The sequence below is a fragment of the Lepidochelys kempii genome, chromosome 7 (assembly GCF_965140265.1).
Source record: "Lepidochelys kempii isolate rLepKem1 chromosome 7, rLepKem1.hap2, whole genome shotgun sequence".
In the NCBI taxonomy this organism is placed as follows: Eukaryota; Metazoa; Chordata; order Testudines; family Cheloniidae; genus Lepidochelys; species Lepidochelys kempii.
In genome coordinates this window covers 19,783,685-19,805,347 of record NC_133262.1, presented here as the reverse complement: position 1 = coordinate 19,805,347, position 21,663 = coordinate 19,783,685, and the positions used below count along the sequence as shown (strand labels likewise).

The 21,663-nt window shown below is 41.9% G+C and overlaps 1 protein-coding gene across 5 annotated transcripts in view; it reads left to right on the top strand.

Moving 5' to 3' along the window:
• The window catches only part of FGD5 (FYVE, RhoGEF and PH domain containing 5), a 153,764-nt gene that overhangs the window by 80,731 nt on the left and 51,370 nt on the right, over positions 1-21,663 (top strand). For all 5 annotated transcript variants that reach the window (XM_073351272.1, XM_073351271.1, XM_073351274.1 and 2 more), the window contains exons 5-7: positions 115-145; positions 18,896-19,047; positions 21,359-21,515. In XM_073351272.1, coding sequence (XP_073207373.1) covers positions 115-145; positions 18,896-19,047; positions 21,359-21,515 — 340 coding nt within the window. The remainder of the gene's footprint in view (positions 1-114; positions 146-18,895; positions 19,048-21,358; positions 21,516-21,663) is intronic.

Genomic DNA, 21,663 nt, shown 5'->3' with positions numbered 1-21,663 from the left:
GTGAGTTCATTGTTAAAATCTGGCTGCTATCTTTTAAATGAAGCTGCACATTCCACCCTGATTCATTCAGTGCTAGCTTGATGGCAATTAATATAATTCTGTCTCTTTCTGCAGATATGTGGAGATGCTCCGGCTGTTACGTGCAGTAAGTAAATCATTTTAATTGTTGAAACCTAATTGCCCTCTTACTTAGCTGTAATTTAGGAGACAGAAAAAGCATTGAAGAGGCTGAGGTGAATTCTGTTAGGAGTGGCTTACAGTGGGGAGGTGCTTGCTGAGGCATTGCAAAGAAATCTGTCTTCTGATAAACTACTCTTTCTGTGTGTGCCAAAAATCTGGAGTTTCTCATCCATAAGAAAGAACTACGGGCAACAAACCTCACCAGGCTTTTATTTGTGGAGAGTATTTTTCTTTAGAAAATAACATTTCATAGGTAGAAGAGAGAAGAAGAGTGAGTCAGAGAAGGAGATCGTGATTGAGATAGAGAGATGAGAATTCTATCTTAGGGAAAAGCAGTGTAGGTGAAGAAGACTTGCAGAGGGTCCATGTGAACTTGTTTGAGTGGATTCATTTTGCTCCCATTAAGTTGTGCTTTCTGTTTGGGGTACAGCCAATCATGCCATGGGCATGGCTAGGCCCACACCAAGCCAGAGACAGCTAGTGGAGAGCAGGCTGGGTGGGCAGTGCAGGGGTGAAAGTAACTTAAGGGACTTACCGGTACACAGGGCCGGGGTCCTGATCAAGGGAGGTGGGGGACCTCGGGGGGAAGGGGCGGGGCCTTTAAATCCTGGAGCCCTTTAAATCACCACCGGAGCCCAAGGGCTCCCGCCCGCCGCTGCTACCCCGGGGCTCTGGCAGTGGGGCTCTAGCGGGGATTTAAAGGGCCAGGGGCTTCAGACGCTGCCAGGGCCCAGGGCCGTTTTAAATTGTCAGCCTGGGGAAGCTGCCTCCTGTCGGTACGACCAGCTGTGTACCGGCTCTTTCTGGTACACCGTATCAGACTGGCTTATTTTCACCTCTGAGGCAGTGCTTGAGGTTTGCTCACAGAATCATAGAAATTAGGTACAGAAAAGACCTAATAAATCATTCCGTTCATCTCCTGGACAATGCAGGCCTGTTTCCTAGGTCTTCTAATGCTTTGTCCATACTGGTTCTAAGTGTCCCAATCCACATTTCTTCCCTAGAGACTGTGCCACAGCTTACTAGATCTCATTCCAAAAGTCTTGCATGGCTGTGATAGCGAAAGAACAGAGCTTACCCACCCCTGCTGAGGAATAAACTCTGTGACAATGCAAAAGATAGTACTGGGGTGTCCTTGGAAGATTCCCCAATCCTTAACAGTGGGGAGCGTCTTTCACAAAGAACAAAATAAGGAAAATAGGAAATCAACAGGGCATTTCTGCCTCCTCCTTGTGCCTCTCTCAGGCCAATTGCCAAAGCTGAAAAGCCTGCCCAAGCTTGGGCAGCGGGACAGCGGTCTCCAGTATGATGAACACCTTGCAGACAATTGCTTTTTAGCGAACAAACTGGAGATTGCTGAACCTGCCAACTGGTAGCCAGTCATTAAAAGAGACTTCACCAGTTAGTGGAGTCTCTCATGCATTGGACCAGTTGGTAAAAACAGCACCTGCTGCCAGTTTTGTCTACACGGGCGCTCCCACCAGTACTAACCCAGTTCAGCCAAACTGGTGGTAGCACGTTTTTTTATCGAATTCCCTGCCTAGACATGGCTAGTGGGTGTGTAGCCTCCGTGCTACTGCAGCTGGGACTTCCATGAGGAGCTTCATGATCTGGAGGGAACAATTCTGTGAGGTAACCCAAAGGGAAGCTTCCCATTGGCTAAACTGACTGGAATCATGCTAAAGTTCACCTCAACTGGAAGCTAGATAGCACCTAATCTTACAGGGTGTTTGATTCTGGGATTATGTGCAGGTTATAAGAGCATTTACTGCCTGGGAAAACCATTTGGAAAGAACAGGAAATGTCTTTTTTGCTCTCATTTCCAAGCTGACAGCTGTATCCAGGGGATGGGGCCTTTGTTTTATGCCTGTGCTTAGAAGGTTTTAGCTTAGAAACATTCATGTGAGAGAGTATGCGCCACTCCATTCCAGCTGGAAAAAATCCTAAACTGCTGGTAATCCATAATAGAAAGAACTCCCAAAAAATTACAGCTCGTAGACTAGTTACGGGAAAACTCTGCTTTGACACTAATTTTATCTACTTAGCGCCACAAAGTTGGCTTGAAGGTACAAGTGAATGAAAACAAAGAGGGCTTTCCTGGTCTGACCCCAAAATGTAAACCACACACTGCTATCCCTTGGGGGAAGTTGTATAGTTTCCACACAGCCAATGTGTATTGCAGAAACTGCGTAGCATTAGCTGTAGGTTTGTTAGCCAATATTGAAATGCTGTTTTAAGACAGGAGGGAAATCAGCCCAGTTTTCATGATGATTAAGACATATGGCTTAGATCAGCCGGTTAGCCTCATTAGAGCGGGGAAAGAATACCTGTGATAGCTATGTTACTATGTTGGGTGATTCTCTGTGTTCTTGTTAGTCATCAATTTCATGCAGAACAGTTGGTGTTTTGCTTTCAGTGTAAGTGTTTGGGTCCATAACTGAATATTCCACTAAATAATCTTCAGCTAGGGATTTCATTATCTTCCTTGCCATTCATTCATTCCCTCCTGGAGAAAGCAGCATAGTTGTTTCCCTTTGCACTTTATTACATTAATTTTTAAAAATTTAGGGAAACAAAGGAAGAATTTTAAATTTAAAAGGAGAGTTGGGACCATGCCAATCCATTGCATTTGAACACCCCAAACTCTGAAGGACTTCAGATCCATACTTCACAGCTCTTTCTCCCTGCACCCTTTCCATTTCCTTGATGAGCCAAACCTCAGGATCCAAACCACCCCAAACTTTGGTCTTGAACCTTGCAGCTGGGGTTCATCTGTGGGGTACTGAGAAGCTTCTGCTTCAAGTGGGTTTATTTTGTTAGCCATATTTCATTTTAATATTATTACACACAAAAAAAACAATGTTACTAATGTTAAAAGAACATTAAGGTTGCAAAGCCAGACACTCAAAAATTAGAAAATACCACAATTAATATTGGCTGTTCACTCCTCTTCTAACCAGTCACAATTTCTACCTTCCAGGTTCTTCATCCCAGTCAGACGCCATTTTTAAGATAAGGTTCCAGCTGCACAACTTTAGTTAGATCATGTTTCCATTCTGGAAATATACCCCTCCATCTTCCCAAAAATATACAGTGGCTGAAAGAACACAAAGACTCTGGAGGACTGTTGTCCATAAAAATGATCAGCAAGTTTGTTTTTTCAGATTAATCTTGATTGTTTCCATTCATTAACTATCCCACTTCTTGTGAAGAGATAAGGCATAAATGGTTCCTTGGAAATAACATAATGAGAAGGATGAATTCATCAGAAAACTTTCACCTCTTGGTCACTGGTTCAAATCCACCTCAGGTTAGCAGAGATGGAGATCCTTGTGAAATGAATTTGGTGGTCTCATTCCTATCCTTAGTGCACAGGTGCCTACCTCACAAGCAAACTTCATCACACGTGGCAGCAACTGGTACCCTTGCTGGCTACCGCATCACAGTGGCACTCAATATGCTGTGACTGCTGCTTGTTATACTAAATGTGATCATGTCATTATTACCGAGTCTTCTCTCACTGCCATTCATTTGTTGTATCCACCTATTGCCCCTCATCATATGCTGAAATTGTAAGCTCTTTGGAGAAGGGATTGTCTTTTTTATTGCATGTGTGTGCTGTCCTCAGTCCAATGGGTCCTTGACCCCAGATTGGAGCTTTGAGATGCTATTTTACTACAAATAAATAATAATAATTAATAAAGAGGTCGCTTTGTGCATTTGCATAGTATTGGGGGTGAGTAATACAAAATATTACTCCTCTTTGCACCCCAGGTTGATGTAAGTACCACATTGTATCACTGAAACTGGCACAAATACCCCATTGTGCACCCCAAACTCCCACAAATGTCCCAAGAAAAGCAGTCGCTCCTTATCCACAACAAAAGTGGCATTGAGAGTGCCCCCGGGAAAACTGAGCTTGGACAAACTATTATTTCTGGTTTATTATCATCTCTCTCAACAAAACCTTTTGAAAGTGCTATTTTTAATGTCTCATCTTCTTTTACAAATCCACATCTCAATAATGAAGACTGAGAACTAAACCACACCCTGACTGGTTTTGGGGGTGGGGGGGAAGTCTTTTCTTAAGACAGCCGCAGGAGCTGCATTTTCCATCAATCTGTTTGGCCTTTCTGCAGAGACTTTAATAGTTTGATTGATTGCCAAAATGATGACATTTCCATACACCCACTCTGCTATTGAGCTGAAAGAGTGGAAACATTGTGTTAACTCAGAAACTCTGTATCAGTTGGAGTGGTAGTTGTGATAATAATCTGGAGGGTTAGAAGTTATTTGCCCTACTCTAAGGGTATGTTATTTGCCGTTCTCTGGGGTATGTTCTTTACAGGACTCAGACCAGGTGAACAAATCAGGCAGTCTGGACCTTGCAAAGATTCCCCAAACTCTTGGTAATGGGGCAGTCTTTCCCAGCATCTGTTCTGGCTTCCTCATGCCTTCCAGGGTTGCTTCTCCCTCACTTTTCATTTTTTTAAATTTAGGCCATAATTAGCCTCAATCCATCCTTCACTCCAATGTGTGTGCATAATTCCCATTGAAATTATCATCACTTATCTCTTCAAGTCAAGGAGTGAATGAAATTATCCCAAGAGATTTGTCTGCACTGAAAAACTGACACCCTAAATTCCCCAAAGTTTAAGGAGATCTGATCTTCTATTCTGGTTCAGGTTCTTTTCATAAAGATGGGCCAGAACTTCTATGCTCATATTAGGATCCAAATATGAGTTTCATCAACATTCAAGGTGGTTTGGGTCTTCTGTTGCAGTTTGGACTCACCTCTAATTTTAACATGTGACCAAGGTTTGCTAAAGGCATCCCTCCATCTTACACAAAGAATTTCTCCCTGGGTAGCAAGGAGTTGCACAGCATGGAGCAGATTGCACAAAGGGCAGTGTACTAATAGACGCAAAATATACCAGGCTCTGCACAAGCTGGGAACCCAGACTTGGGCTGGACTCCATAGCTTCTCCAAGGCTATTAACAGAGAAGTAACATTGAGGAAACAACTGAGCGCAAAAATATATCAATATGCTCTCGCTGTTTACTTGAAAATGTAGCATACCTGAGTTTTCAAGATCTAAATATGGCTTACCTTAAAAGTTCGTCTTGCTGATTGAGTTTAATTTCCAGAACTCCTCTGAGGTAGCACTATCTCACCAACATTCTTTCATGCACAAGAAAATAAGCGGCACCTGATTTAATTCCTTGATACAAACAGAGCTATGACTGTACATTATCAAATATAGCATGCAGTGCACTATATCTATTCAGGTTTCAGAGTAGCAGCCGTGTTAGTCTGTATCCGCAAAAAGAAAAGGAGGACTTGTGGCACCCTAGAGACTAACAAATTTATTTGAGCATAAGCTTTCGTGAGCTATAGCTCACTTCATCAATTCAGTACTATTTAGATGGACATCATGTAAAGACCTAAACAGGCATGCTAGATAACATAGCATGCAATCTTCCCTCTACTCTCAGCACACTATTACGTTGGGACCAACTCTTACAGAAAGTAACCTTTTTGGCCCTAAAGCCTTGATAGACCAAAGATATCTTAATCACTACTTAAATGGAAAAGGCTGGAAGAGATCATCTGGTGAGTGATTGGCTGAGGCATATTTTTGTTTCTGCTGTGGATTCCTTGGGTACTGTTCAAAGTTTGGTTGGACCAATCAAGTGATTATTTTCCCAATGAAATGCTTTAGTGAATGGAGAAGCCTGGCCAAAGGAAGAGCTTGTTTGGCTGATACACTGTCTGAAACGCTTGACAAAAGCCTAAAAACAAATTGTGTCAGAGAACAATAGCCCATCTTCAATTTCGTTAGGCTGAATTTATTTTCTTTCTTTATTTATTCATTGTTCTCTTCATCTGCAGTGGGAAAATAGCTCTGCATGCACTAGAGGGATTTTACAGTGTGAACCCTGAGCCAAAATGGCTGTCAGACCATTTTGTACATCTCTTAAAAGGAAAAAAAATCACGCTTGGCGTCGGGTCAAGTTCCTTGTAACAAGCCCTATTGATACAGTATTCAAAATGTGCACACTACAGTTTGCCAGTTCTTAAACTCATTTGCAGTGTTTTGGATTTGTTTGTGTGTGTGTGTTCGTGCTGAGGTCAGGGTCCCTGACCTAGATTGTACCCAGCAATAGCAGGATAAGAGACTAATTGTGTCTGCCGCGATAGTTAGAATTTCCTGCCGTTCATCTGGCATTGTTTCTGCTGGGCTCAGTAATGAGAAATTTGGGAAGATCACTGTTCAGTGTAGTGCGTGGGCCACTCACTCTGCCACCGTAGAGGTGCCACTTTTTAATTAGAGGTGCCATTTCCTCTTTCAAGACCAGGAGAGAGTTTGAAGGTGATAATGAGGATGCCCCAAAGAGCAACACGCAAGGCAAACATGGCTCACAAAATATTAAAAGGCATAGCTCCTTCAGCTTTAATATGGAGGTGCAGAAATCAAAGACTACAGGTCCCCCTAGAATATAATGCTGGGACAGTCGGAGAAGACTGGAGCATTGCATCCTGGGGCATGTAGTCTCTATGGGCCACTCCACCATATCAGAGGAGAGGGTGGCTCTAGAAGTCTGCTCCATTTTATGCAAATTGTTATGTTCAATGAAGACTTTGTACTCCCCTACAATTCTACTCCCCCACCATCTCTCATACTTCCCCAATGGGCTGACACTACTGGCCTCCCGGTACTGGTATATATCATGTAGATTATCAGTTTGGTTTTTTTAGACAATGAAAACTCTACATAGACACACAAGGCAATTTCCATTAATATGTAGGTCTTTATCAACTGAAAAGTGTAGAAGTCTGAGAACTGGACAGGTGTTTTGCTGTGATAAGGATAAACACTCTGTGTACAGACATAATTTCTCCAGCTGAAATATTAATGTCTCCACCTGGGAACAGAGTCCTGAAAAACAGCTGAGGTTTTTCATTAATATATCCGGTCAGTTCATTCCCATCCCACAGTTTCTCTGTTATTGTTATTTTTTTTAAGTTTCCTTCTTTATTTGAAAGCTCACAAATCTCATCCTAAACCAAAATAGTCCTTGAGACTTGTTGAAATGCTCTAGGTGAAATTCTACTGGGCTTGCTTCCGTTAGAATGTTTTCTGGCCATTATGGCTTATAGGGTCAGATCTTCAGCTATTGTATATCAGCATAGCTTCATTTTAATAGATATAAATAAAACTGTGTCCATTTACACCAGCTAAAGATCTGGTGTCATCTGATTCATGCAGTTCCCTTGAAGTAAATGGGCTACACTGATTTACCCCAGCTGAGGGAGGATTTTAAGCCAAGATGTGTCATTACTTAAAGTACTGTTCTACTCCAAAAAGTGATTGCAAAAATGGCATTGTGGCCATGTTTATTTTCTCTCAATACCTCCACATCAGATATGCTCTATTGATAAGTAAGAAGATGTGTTTTTCCTCATTGCCAGCACCACAAACACATTCTGCGATCTGAAAGTCAAGTTGTTGTTTTTTCCTGGTTTGTCCATCACCACCAGTGATAAGATTCCACAGGCCACATTCTACCCTCAGTTACACTCATCATGGCAAGGATCATGACTTCCATTATGACTGAATAGTACCTTGTACACTGTGGGCTCTTCCAGAAGAAATAATAATAATAATATGATGATGATGATGCTTTAACTGATTGCTTATAGGTTATAACCTATTTAGGAAGGATAAAGTGGGCAAAAGGGGAGGGGGAGTGGCACTCTATGTCAAAAATGGCATTACCTGTTTCCGAGTCACTGATAACTCGGAAGAAAATTATTTTGAGTGCTTATGGATCAATGTCCTAACAGATAAAGCACAAAATGGGGTAATAGCTGGTGTCTGCTACAGACCACAAAATCACAGTAGGGAACAGGATCTTTACACACCTATCTGAAATGTGTAGGGGAAAAAAGCTGCGTAATCAAGAGGGACTTATAAACCAAATCAACCGGGAGGAAAAATTAATCATAAAAATGTGAATGATAATCGGGAATTATTTAAGAACACCAAACACTTGCTAGATGCCGAAAAAGCCACAATCCCACAATTGAGGAAGAAGGATGTATTGGTTAAAAAAAGACTTGCTTTAGAGGGGAAGTGAAGGCAGCTATAAAAAATTATAGAGAAGGGTATAATACAATCCAATGGCTGGAAGTAGAAGCTAGAAAAATTCAGACTGGAAATAAGGCATACATTTTTAAGTTAGAATAGTTAACCACTGGAACCATTTACCAAGGGTCATGGTGGATTCTCCATCACTGGCAATTTTAAAAACTATATCATATGTTTTTCTAAAAGATCTGCTCTAGGAATGATTCTAGGGAAGTTCTAAGGCCTGTGTTATATGGGCAATCAGTCTAGATGATCACAATGGTTCTTCTGGCCATGGAATCTATGAATCTATTAATCAGTCTCTGCCTAACTTTGGGAGTGAAGATGTAAAATCACTTTTGTTTTTTGCTTCATCTTCAGGCTCTTTCTTTTTCTCTCTCTCCACTTTCGTCCACCCAACTTTCTTTCTAATCTAACCCAATTTATTCTGTCTATGCATGAGACAAGCAGACAGGTATCAGGAATCCTATGCAAAATTGCTCTATACTGTATTATTTTTAAGTAGAAATGAGAAATTAGGGCAGAACACATTCCCACTAATGCCAAAGTAGCTGTTCAAGTTTACTTGAGAATCTACTAGTATCTCCACATAGTTTTGCCTGCTGGGCACTTGCCTTGCCTGAAGTTGTTGCTTAGTGCAATGGAGAAAACAACTTAGCCTGATCTGATTGAGGTCATGCAAGGTTAAACATTCTAAGGCCTATGGGGCTGGAAGGAACAAACCTGAGGAGAAAAAAAGCATCACAAAAATGTATGAGCTGCATGAAACTTGCAAATTGACCTTTGACACTTACATGGAATCGCTGCACCTGACTGTTTACAGCCGGACAAGGAAGCAGACTTACTGTATTATTGGAGGGAATCTCCTCCCAACCAATGCGTGGATTTGATGTGCACACATGCTAAGTGAACAAACGATGGGGCATTGTAGAAAAGCAAATGGGGGCAGGGTGGGACAGCAAAGAAAAAGTTTCTTCCAATCTTTAATGCTTTCACTATATTGGACATAAAAAAGCCATGTGGCCAGGATAAAGAAATGGCATCTAGAAGATATCAGAATCACAGCTTCTACTACTAACACTAATAATTATTAATAATAATACATTGCATATCTAGACGACCTTTTCATATGCAGAGCTCAGATAACTTTGTATATAAAGAGAGTCAACTTTTGATACTCTTCCTCTCCCTGAGTTGTACCTTTTCTCACAAATCATCCCACTGAAGTCAGTGGGACTACTCAAGGTATAAAGTGCTACTCAGTGTGAGTAAGGATGTAAGAAGCAGGCTCCAACTCCTTAAGCTTCACAACAGATTTGTTGGAGAGGTAAAGAACACAGAGAACACCTCTCCTGCCACGGAAATGCAGCTTTCTTTAGGGTGGAACACATAGTATTTGTTCACAGGGCACAGCAACACTACACAATGGTCTGACAAGTTGTGAAGGAGAACAGACTATCCCTTGGAAAATGCAAGGGGAATTTAGTGAGGCAGAATAGAACTACCTGAATAGGAACATAGCCAGCACATGACGGTTGACTAGTCTGATGGAAAGAGTCATGGAATCTGTAATGGCCACAGGTGGTCAGCCTCATCTGCCACATGCCACCCCTTGCAGAGTGTCCCTTAACATTGTGCTGGATATTGGTTCAGTGTAAAGAGGGGACTTAAACCTGAACACCAGATCTGAACACCCCAGATCATTAGGGTGTTTGAAATCCAAACACACTTCTGGCTCTGGATCAGAATTTTAACTCTGGAGCCAGTATTCACTTCAATGCTTACTCAGAGAGAAGAGTGCCATATACTGACATCCCAGCACCACTTACTATGAACATTCGTCTCACTGTCTATGTCTACATAGCAATTAAACACCTGTGGCTGGCCTGTGTCAGCTGACTTGGGCTCGCTGGGATTGGGCTGTGGGGCTGTAAAATTGCTGTGTAGATGTTTTGGTTCAGGCTGCAATCTGAGCTCTGGGACCCAGCAAGTGGGCAGGGTCCCAAAGCCCATGTTCCAGCCTGAGCCCAACAGTCTACACAGCAATATTACAGCCCCGCAGCCCAAGCCCTGTGAGCCTATGTCAGCTGACACAGGCCAGCCGCAGGTGTTTAATTGCTGTGTAGACATAGCTTTAGTCTCTCTGAGCTCCATGACTTTCACAAGATCCAAGTTATATGCAGTTTCCAGTGGCAGTCGAGGCTCAGAGATTCTCTTGGCTGCTGTCCTTAGGCAAATATCTCATGACAAGTAGCCGTGTGCACAGATGAAAAAGCAAAACATTCTCTTTGCTTTAATGATAGTTGTGAACATCTGTGTGCCTCCTTTTCCTCAATTTCCAAATCTATACAACTTAGTTTTCTAGGGCTTCCAGCTGTGTAGTATCTGAGCAATGCTGGAGGTAAGAACACCATATCCAAAGGGAGATGGGAGATTTAGTTCATGAATGTTTGTCAAGTACTTCGAGAGCCTCACGTAGAAGGTGCGATATGTGCATTATGTTTTTATATATACACTTGTTTGTGTACACCAAAAATTAATACAAGACTTATGTTTCAATAATTTAGTCTTTTAAACCCTTGCGCCTACCCTGTTATAAGTGAATGTGGGTCACCTATCCAGTTTGTCAACTTACATGCATACGCAAACACTAGAGCAGATTTTACAATGTAGTGTAGTACTGTGCGCCCACGTATCAGAGTGCAAGACTGAGTCCTTTTGGGGATCGATTGCTATGAGCAGAGGCTGAAATGGAATGGTTTTGGTTCATGCCTCTGTTTTAAGGAAATTTTGATCCAGCAGGAAATTATATGGACTCAGTGTTTGGTACCTTCTATGTTTGGCTGGGTTGTTCAGATAATGAATTTGGAGACCTTCAGGTGCCATAATGGATTGGAGTTGGACTGCACAAGAATTTTACCTTTGATTAATGGCTTCCCAGGCACTCAGCACTTTCAGCAATGGCATAATAACAATAAACATCCATTTCCAAAAAATTACTATTATATTTCAGGATTTGATACTAATTATTGTGAGGCTGGCTATCCAGGCAATTGGAATTCAATAATTTCTCAGAGAGTTAATTATAATCACAAGGCTGGGCAATTAATGATTAATTAAATTTGCTGACATTGAGTGGAAAAGAGGTGCTAGTCTTTTCATTCCTTTATGGTATAAAATGGGCAGTTATTTGTTCTGTGGATGTTCATTTGGAATGGGTGGCAACTCCTTAACATTCTAATCAGTTACTTAAGCAGATTTGGGGTGAACTTGCTACAGCTGCTAAACTTCTCTTTTCTAAACCCTGAGTTAATTGCAATGACTGAGGAACTTCAAAATGATTAGTAGATTCATTTCAATTAGGACAGGCACCCAGAAGGGGGATTGGTTGCTACAAAGAATGGGAAAAAAGAATATGAAAGTCTTCCACCTCTGTATGAACAGTTTAAATTCAGCTGGGGTCTTTATTGTCTGAAATTGTAACCAGCTGAGCATGTTTAAACGAGGAAAACTTGGACCTGTAATGGGATAGCCATGATGGAGGCATTGGTGGTGGAGTGATGTAGACATGGCACAGACTTGACAACTAGAACTGGACAATTTTTGAAATTTTGAAGGAAAAATGCGATTAAATTCTTTATGAAAATTTTCATGAGACTTGCATCCTGTTTGGGGCCAGCCATAGAGTTGATCAAAACATTTCAAAATTCAGAAATATAGGTGGAAATGTTCATGATTTTTGGTCCTCTTTTTTTACCAACTGTAGTAACACAGTGATAAAAACACTTGCCCCCGTCTACGCTACAGCTTCTACCATTCGTCCGCCAGTGGAGAATTACAGATCCAAATGTTCCCAGTGTAGATACAGCTTCTGAGCACCTTTTGGTGGTTTAAATTAAATAAGTCCCATTCTGGTTCCCAGTGAACTAGCATGTTCACCACACCTGGCACTAATTGGCTGTTGCAAAAGAGAATCCAAAGAATGAATGGACCATCTTCACTCTTACCCATAGTCAGTTCTTCCAGGTAAGGTGGAGGATTACATTAGGACATAGGACTGGAAAAGACCTCCTGGATCACTGAGTTCAGTCCCCTGCTATCACAGACAATCCCATCATATAGTTCTGTTCATAAGCTTATCAAGTTGCATCCTTAAATTAGTTAGGTTGTTTGCCCTCACTGCTCCTATTGGGAGGCTGTTCCAGAACCTCACTCCTCTGAGGGTTAGAAACCTTCAACTAATCTCCAGCCTAAATTTATTCATGGCCACTTTATACCCATTTTTTCTTGGACCAGTGTTGTCCTTTAGCTCAGAATAGCTCTTTTCCCCAGCTCTGTCTCTGTCTGTGCTGTGCTTGTTCTGCAGATAGAGACAGCAGTTCAGACCCCAGTACTGTTAACCTAGCACCTTTCACCAGCACTAAAATCACATCTACATAGCCCTCAGCTGGGGTAAATCCAGATAGCACACTGAAGTCAATGGAGCTACCATGATTTACATGAGCTGAAGGGCTGGCCTTCACAATTATTGGAGATGCGGCCCAAGGTAAAATTTGGATCCACGTTGGAACAGCCTCAGAGTTCGTGGGTATTTGTACCTGTCGGTTACCAGATTTCATGGAGGTTTGTACTTCCAAGCCTATTTCTAACACTTAGGTGAACTATCCAGACCTCTTGGATGGGCAAAGTTAAGCTGTCTCAGGACAGATTCTTGGCAGCATCTCAGCAATTCTCATTACCGGCAAGCTGTGAAATTAAAAATGGAAAGGGAATGAAAAAAAAAATAATTTTTCAATCCCTAAAAGTTTGACATGTTGGAAGGCTCCTAGATCATGTCTACTAGATCTAGTGGGAGAAGATTCTTAGCTTCTCCAAACTGATCTACTCATCCTTGTTCATGGCTGGATGTAAGAAGCAGTGCATCATTGAACGAGATATATGGCCGTAGCGGTTTCTTTTTATTGAGCCTTTGCTTCCTTTCTCAGCACATTCAACCACACTACACACAGTGCGGCAGGAGGCCAGGAAATTGTCTCTGAGTGGAAAAAACTTGCTACCATTTCTATTAACTCACCCAGCAGAATCAGCTTCCCATGGAGTGTTAAAACAACTGCATTTTTTCCCGTCGGATGAATAAGCTGATGTGGGCAGACAGTGTATGTGGTTAATAGATCATTTTTAAAAAAAAAAGGGAAGGTTGTTTTTAATAATAACTTGCGGTTTTCACAGTAGTGTGTGAAGAAATACAGTCACAGCATGGAGTCACCCAGACCATTAGGATACTGAATCTGTCTGTCTCAAGCCAGAGAGTTCAGGCTAAAGCAGAATTCAGCTTGTTTGAACCTGTTGGAATAGTGACCCCTGATACTCTTTGGTCTTTTGGCTAAAGCCCTGGACTAGGAGAATGCAGACTTGGGTTCTATTTTGAGCTCTACTATGACTTGTTGTGTAATCCCGGGCAAGTCACTTACACTTCTCAGGGCTTTAATTCTATCAATGGGGTTGTGCTCACTTGATCCTTGGTCTCCTCATGTGCAGCGTCAACAGAATCCTCACTGGAATACTTCATGCTTTAAAAGGTTCTTCCTGCGTATTCTATACGTCACTGTCAGGATAGAGTGGAGCAGAGTCTTCATATCGGGTGCAAACATTCACCCTGAGCTAGATTTAGCAGCTAAATCCCAGTATATTTTTAATAGCAAATTTGAAAACAAATAGAACTGTGGCTGTTTTTTCAGGAACTCTAAAAGAGTTGCAATCAAATAATTACATAAGACACCAGACCCTTTTTAATGGGATGCACTAGGGCAGTGGTTCCTAAACTTGTTCCGCCGCTTGTGCAGGGAAAAGACCTACCACGTCCGCAGGTTCGGCCGATTGCAGCTCCCACTGGTCGCAGTTCGCTGCTCCAGGTCAATGGGAGCTGCTGGAAGTGGCGTGGGCCGAGGGACATACTGGCCGCCGCTTCCAGCAGCCCCTGGAGCAGCGAACCGCAGCCAGTGGGAGCCACAATTGGCTGAACCTGCAGACGCGGCAGGTAAACAAACCGGCCCGGCCCGCCAGCGGCTTTCCCTGCACAAGCGGCGGAACAAGTTTGGGAACCACTGCACTAGGGGATATAGATTAACCTTTATCTGTAAACTGTTAAAACATAAGTGATATTATATGCTACATCTGCACAAGGGCTTTGATGGCCTTACGAGATGCATGCACTAAACTTCCTCTTTGGGGGCTTGAGTTCAAAACCTAAACTTAGATTAGCATTGAAATTAAGTTCCCATCCCCTGTGCACCTTTGTCTCCACTGCCATATCAGTACACTATAACTTAACACACTTCTCAGACCCTACAGAAAATCTGATCAGGACCATTCAGACAGGGTGGCTCAGGTTGAGAAGATTCGGGTGCTTTAGCGCAGCCTTATAAAGAAGCCCACACTAATGGGGTCCCTGCTCTTTTTGATGCATTCATGTTAGTGCTAATTGTGCATTGATGGAGCCTAAGTATTTGTACCTAATATTTTCAGTCCTCCACTGTCATTAGTTTCCAGTGCACAAAATGTGCCTCCACCCTAAACCTGAAATATTGACTTCTATGGGTGAGAAGTTAATTCATTCTCTATGGCCCATTTAATCCATGGCTTCTCTGCTGAGACTTCCAACCAGATTAGCCCATGAGCGCCACTTGGGGTGACAGCTTTTGCTATGTGGACACAACTCAGCTTTTAAAAGTCACCACTGAAGTAGTCTTAGTCCAGTTCCCTGGGGACAGATATCCACATCACAAAAACCAGATTGGCTCTGATTGGCAATTCCCCATTGGCTCTGATTGGCAACACTGCACTCAGCAGAGAAACTAAGTGGACCATGGAGGCTAAACTCCCCTCTTGTTTCTAGAGGTGGTTGCTATGGTCAGATAAGAGGCACGTTCATGAGGCAGTGTGTGAGGAAGCTACCTCTGCTGATACCTATTCTGTAGACACTGAGTTTCAGTGACCAGGGCAACCAATCTGGTGTCTCATGATTCTAAGCCTCCCTGGGATCTCTCACACAGCAGTAGACCCGCCTGCCAACCCCACCTGGTAGGTGACAGCACATCATCAAGGCCTACATAGACACATACACACAGAGAGTAAAATATTTCTACAGATTAAAACAATGCTGGAATGGGAGCAGGAGAGAAGGGGGAGATCATGAGAATCGTAATAAAAGAAACAGGCTATCCTGTGGTCAACTGCATCTTTTTCCAGGATCTGCTTATGTGACTGACCAGGCTATGTCCTTCCTGGTGCTGTCTTCAGACTCCTGCAAGGGTCTGGCTAGCTTTACCTTTAGCAAGAGCTAATGGAGCGCCCCCTTGCTTTATAGTCTCGCACTCAAAAAGCAAAGGAAGGTCAGATAAGGACAGATAATTTTTTTATGAAACAGGAAGTTTTATAATCTCCACACCTGCCACTGCTGCTCTGTGCGTAATCATTGGGAGCTTTCAAACTCTACAATTAATAGGCCTCACTTTCAAGCTGGCTTTGCAATTAATTGTGCTCCCTTTCTCTCTTTCTTTCCCTTTCTCTCTCTTCCCACCTCTCCTTCTGCAATAAAACTCCAGACACTTCCTAGTTTATTAGGATGCAAAGGAAGGATTGGGAAAAGTTCTGAATAACTTTTTAAGTGATTCCGTATGACTCTCCAGCACCTGCCCTCATCACAAGTTGGAATGTGCTTCCAGTTTCCCAAATGCTCATTTATTTTCATAAACCTTGTGGAATCCAGTTATTTCACCTATAAAGATCCCACTGGCGAAAAACAGGAAATTTGACCACAAGAGCCCTACCTGGTCCAGACTAAGGAACACCCAGCTGCCTGGCTCAGACTCATCTCCTAACATCCGTTTCAGGGGAATAAAAAGGAGAATTTATATCCATTAACAGTTCTGCATGATGCTCTCCAGGCATATTTCTGAATTGCCTAATATCCTCTCTGTTCATTCCAATAATGCTTTGTTGTTGCAGTGATACTGAAGAATTAGGTGCTGGAGTGTTATGTGTCACAGCAATACCCCTAGTTTTGTTCTTTAGAATTTTCTTGAGCTAGGATTGCCGCTCTCTAATAATCTGCACTGCTGTATAGGAGACCTGACGTCTAGCCCCTGAGCTGGCAAGACACAACAGTAGCACTAGTTTAGGATAAAGATTCACCCCACTCAACAACAAACTATTCACCTTTTGAGTACAGAATGTGATTTTGCTGCTGTGCATTCTTAGAAGGACACACTGTTCCAATGGAATATCAGCATTTTAGTTCAGAAAGCTCATAACTGGATAGATTATCAGTTCTGAAGCCATTAAGATGGCTTCTGAAGGGAGTTCCATCCAGTCGACCTTGAGCAAAAGAGATAATACACTACATTTTTTCCTGATGTTCCTTGTTTCCACTGAGTCTAGTGGATGAATTTAATCCAATACCACCACCTTTAATTTATATAGTACTTTGCATAACAATGTACTTCCAAAACTATATGCATACACAATGGAATTACTTTCCTACCATGGAAAGGCAGTCACCTCTGATGTTGCGCACCACCCAGCAAAACAACCCAACCCCTCAGGAGAGGTAGTATAGATTATGATGTTTTTGAGACTTCAGGCTGAAAAAAAATGTGGGCTGCAAAGTGGTATTAAAGTAAAGAAAAATTGGGGGAAGCATTAGGGATCTTTAATGGTCCCATGAGAAAATTAGTCACTTCATTAAAACCTTGCCCCAAATGTATCCCTTGTGTAATTACATCATTCTGTAGTTACAGTAGAATGATTGTGGACTGCTCTATTTTCTCTGACTTCCCATACCTTGTTTCGCAGGGTTTCATAAAATAATGATGTTTAGGTGCTTTACCTGCAGTTTCAGCAGTGTTGGTGATTTACCTCCTATTTTTAGTCTGACGTAAATTCTCTAGAAATGGACCCTCCGACTATGCCCGCTGCATTGCCCTGATATATGTGCAGTTAGATTCTTTGGGAATGCAAAAGAGATGAATAGATATCAACAAATTTCTGAATTACAGAAGAAAACAAAGAACAATGGGAATTTGATTTACAATACCAACAAAGAGATAAGAATTACTGTGTAAAAGACCTTTTCGAAGTTCTCCCTGGAAAACTCCCTAGTAAGAGGTTTTATTTTATTTTCTCATCCCACTTAAAATCCTGCTACGCATATATTACATGTCCTGATGAGCTGCATGTTAACTGTATTCTTGTGAATGTAACATATGGGATGCCCCCACCTTTCTTGAAAAATAAGAGCCTCCAGTACAATATATTTCTTTCATCTAATTCATTCTTTTATCTCTTTTCATGTCATGATCGTATTTCAGGCATATATGTATTTTCTATCATGATGTTTGTATTAACTAAAATATGATCAAGCACCCTGATGTCAGTGTTAATTGGGAAGAGTGGATGCCATAATGATATTGTACTAATAGGTACCGTCGTGACGCTGTAGGATTATATTTTCTTCATTTTCTGAACAGACTCTGACCTGGATATATTTTAAAGTCAATTTCTGTATGAAGGTAGCTCTAACTGATTCTGTGCCATATTTTGCAAGAATATAAATTTGTTAGCACCACTGTTTTGACCATCTTTTAATCGGCACACCTACTGTAAATTCCCCCTGCTGTTTCAGTTGGATGTGTGATTCTTCACTTCCAGTGCTAAACTGTTGGATGATTTTGCAGGATGCTGTTAAACAGCTGTCACATACCACACTAGAATGGCTGCTTTTGAGTTCTGGAGAAATTATTCCTATGTGCATATAGTATTTAAATCACATTGAGATTAAAGGTATTTTCCAAATATATTATCATTATTTATTATTATATTATATTATTATTATTATTATTATTGAAAAGTGGGTCTCAATTACACTGGATTTCAAATTGGAAATGATTGGTTCGGTTGTTTAATTTATGTCTCCTCCATCCTTCCCTCGGTAAATTAGGAATTTGATTCAGTGTTGCCAATTCTTGCAATTTTTATGACAAGCCTTGCAATATTTGATGTTTTCCATAAAGCCCCAGCTGCTGGACTGATGGAGTTATGCAAGACTCACATCTTTCTTTTTTTTCTTTTTCTTTTTTAAAAAGGAAGTTTCTAGCTGACAAATGCTTGAAAATGTGACCCCACTGCAACCTAAAGGCTCAAAACCCAGAAAGCAAAAAGTACCCAAATTTATTTTTTAAAATAATCTGATGGGATTGGAGGGGGGGCGCTATCTTTTTTTTAATTTTACATGTTTTGGGTTCTCAGTATGTGGACTTTAACCTGGAATTTACAGTAACTGTGAAACTAATGGGTGGAAGAAAATGCATCCTATGTTCTCCTTCCTCTTTTGCCCACGATATGCTAGTACAGTATTTATAGTGTATCTTGTAATTCCCATAAAGTTTCCTGACTGTTTGTAAATGAATTTTGGAATTTAAAGGAAAAATAGTAATGGTTTAAATGCGATAAGGAACCTTTGATCTGTTGCCTTAGCCGCTGTGTAACAGGTGATGTATTCACAGGATTTCCATGAAGAGGTCTTGAAAGTGCTGGGGGATGAGGATGAAAATGAGAGGGAGGAGGTGAAGCTCAAGCAGGGCTTGAGTGAGATCCCTGAAATCTACAAACTACACCAGGAGATACTGGGAGAGCTGGAGGAAAGAGTCCTCAATTGGTAAGTGACAACTTAATGGCTTCATCTCATCCTCAATATATTCAAAATATTTTGATTTTCCTTTATTCCAGGAACCATGGGCAACAGGGTTAAGATTCAAACAGAAGAAAGAAAAGATGCTAAACATCTTTAATAGGGTTTACATATAGGTTGACCAGGATGGGTAAGGAATGGTGTCCCTAACCTCTGTTTGTCAGAGGGTGGAGATGGATGGCAGGAGAGAGATCACTTGATCATTACCTGTTAGGTTCACTCCCTCTGGGGCACCTGGCATTGGCCACTGTCCTCAGACAGGATACTGGGCTGGATGGACCTTTGGTCTGACCCAGTATGGCCATTCTTGTGTTCTTATGTTGAGGGAGGTAAACTTACAGGGACACTGTAAGGTTGGGAGACTGAATTTTCTTGTCTATGCCATGTTTCTGTATTGTTATTTTACCTACCAAAAAATACAAACATCTCAGTGCTCCTGCGCTACCCTACAATGATAAACCATTGTATACAGCCCCATACTCCTAAGCAGCCCCATAAATCAGTGTGTGTGCAGCCCATCTCACGTGAACTGTCATTTGCTATCTGTTTGTACAGTGCCTAGCCCACTGGGGCCCCAATCTGGTTGAGTCCCCTAGGTGATTGTCAAAAAACAGTCTAATGTGTATGGACTGTGATAGACTCAAATACCAGGAAGGGGGAACAGGCAGAAAAAAACCCTCAGAGGCATTAAAAAATATAGGAAAATATCTTTTCTTAAATTTTAGATCTCATAGAAATTGAAATAAATTAGAGCAATTCTCATGGCAACTTCCTAATATTATAGCTCCCGGATAAAAGAAACCCACTCAGAGTTTGAACAAGCCTTTGCTGGGGTGAGCTTTCAGGCTAAACACAATCTTTCAGGGTTGCTGAGGGTCTCTGCCTAAACCAAACTGTCCTAGCTGGACTAAATCTTACCAGGATAAAGCACGTCTCTGTCTTGCCTAGACAAAGTCTTTCAGTGCTAGAGCAAATCTTTTAAGCTGGATAGGTCCCTGTCTGAGCCATGCTTCCAAACTAAAATGTATCAACTAGCTGGGACAAGCCTCTGACTAAGTAAGACTAACTTCACTCCCAAACTGGCTAAATCAATGAAATCCACGGAAGTCCTCTGTCTAATCCAAACTCCCTGGCTAATCTGACTCTTTCAGAAGCTGGGGCAAGCTTTATAACTCCTTAACTCCACCCCCACTGAACTCCAGCCAATCAGCAGTCACCTTCAATGACAGACCACTCTATCCCAGGGCGTCCACAAAATAGATTATAAATAAATAATAGTAACAAGCAGTGCAGGCAGCACTCCTGAACAGCTCTACAGCAAGAAATCAGAGTGCACAACAGAGGAAAAGTTAATGGGATATCATATGTGGGTTTCCATCTTCCAAGGGAATTGTTGTAAACAACAGTGAGGTTGAAAACAATTCTGTAAATGGTTATGCTAAATATGCTATTAAGAAAGGTGGGTTCCCGATCCTTTTTGCTGCTGTAGATGTTCCAGGGGCCTAAAATAAATGTGCAGTGAAAAATCTGAAAATGTGCACTGGCTTTAGACTTTAAATACTAAGCAGGCCCCTGAATCCCCAGTACCCCTCCCCACATCTGGCACTGCATTCTCTGTTACTCCCAGGGCTGCTGGCCAGTCCCTCTGCTGTATTCTCGATCATTCTGAAATTCACGAGGCCACTGTTTAAAACCAGCCCCACAATCTCCATTAACCTGACATCTCCTTGGCCTCTGTTCATTAGCAGCCCTGTACCCTCTGTTACGGCCCTTTTTGGCTGGCTCTGTCTCCTGTAGATAATTCACCTTCGGTAAATAATTAAATTGTGTGCCCAGATGAGGAATTGTAACATGGGTAAGGAGAGGGAGCTGTGAGTGAAGGGGATCCAACGATGGAGCTATTCTCACACTAACGCCAGCACTCAGAGCAAAGGTTCTCGTTCACTCTGGTGGAACTGGAAAGCTTGCTTGGAGAAATGTGAGCTACGTGAGCCCATAAAGAGGACATTCTGCCCAGCATGTACATATATAGCTGCGGTAGGTAGAGTTACAGAAAGGGGACTGGCCCCAGACAAGGCCCATTCTTCCACAGCCCATTCTGTTGCCCAGCACTTCGGTGCAGTGTTGTCCATTTCCTGACAGTTAAACCCAGGCCTTAACTTAGATCTCCTAATGGCATTAGCAGGTATGGGGCTGATTAATAGAATTTGTGTAACCAGAATGAAGTGGGGCATTTTTTGTTACTTATTGGCTTGTTCTTCTCTTTCTGTGGCTTTAGGGAGGAACACCAAAAAGTGGCCGATGTTTTTCTCTCAAGAGAATCAAGGTTCAAACACCACACAGCATACATTATGCAGTTTGATAGGAATTTGGCTTTGCTCGATGAAACCTGCCTTAAATCTTCCCAGCTGGCTACTGTCATCCAGGCATTTGAGGTGAGGCCCCTCTCACTTCTCTATTTGCATTAATTTATGGTTGCTCGGCATTGCTTTCTCAAAGATATTCCCGCCTGCAACTTCACTAGCCTTCAGACAGGGTGTGGAGGAAGAATCTTAATGATCACTTGCAGAACACCCTCTGGAG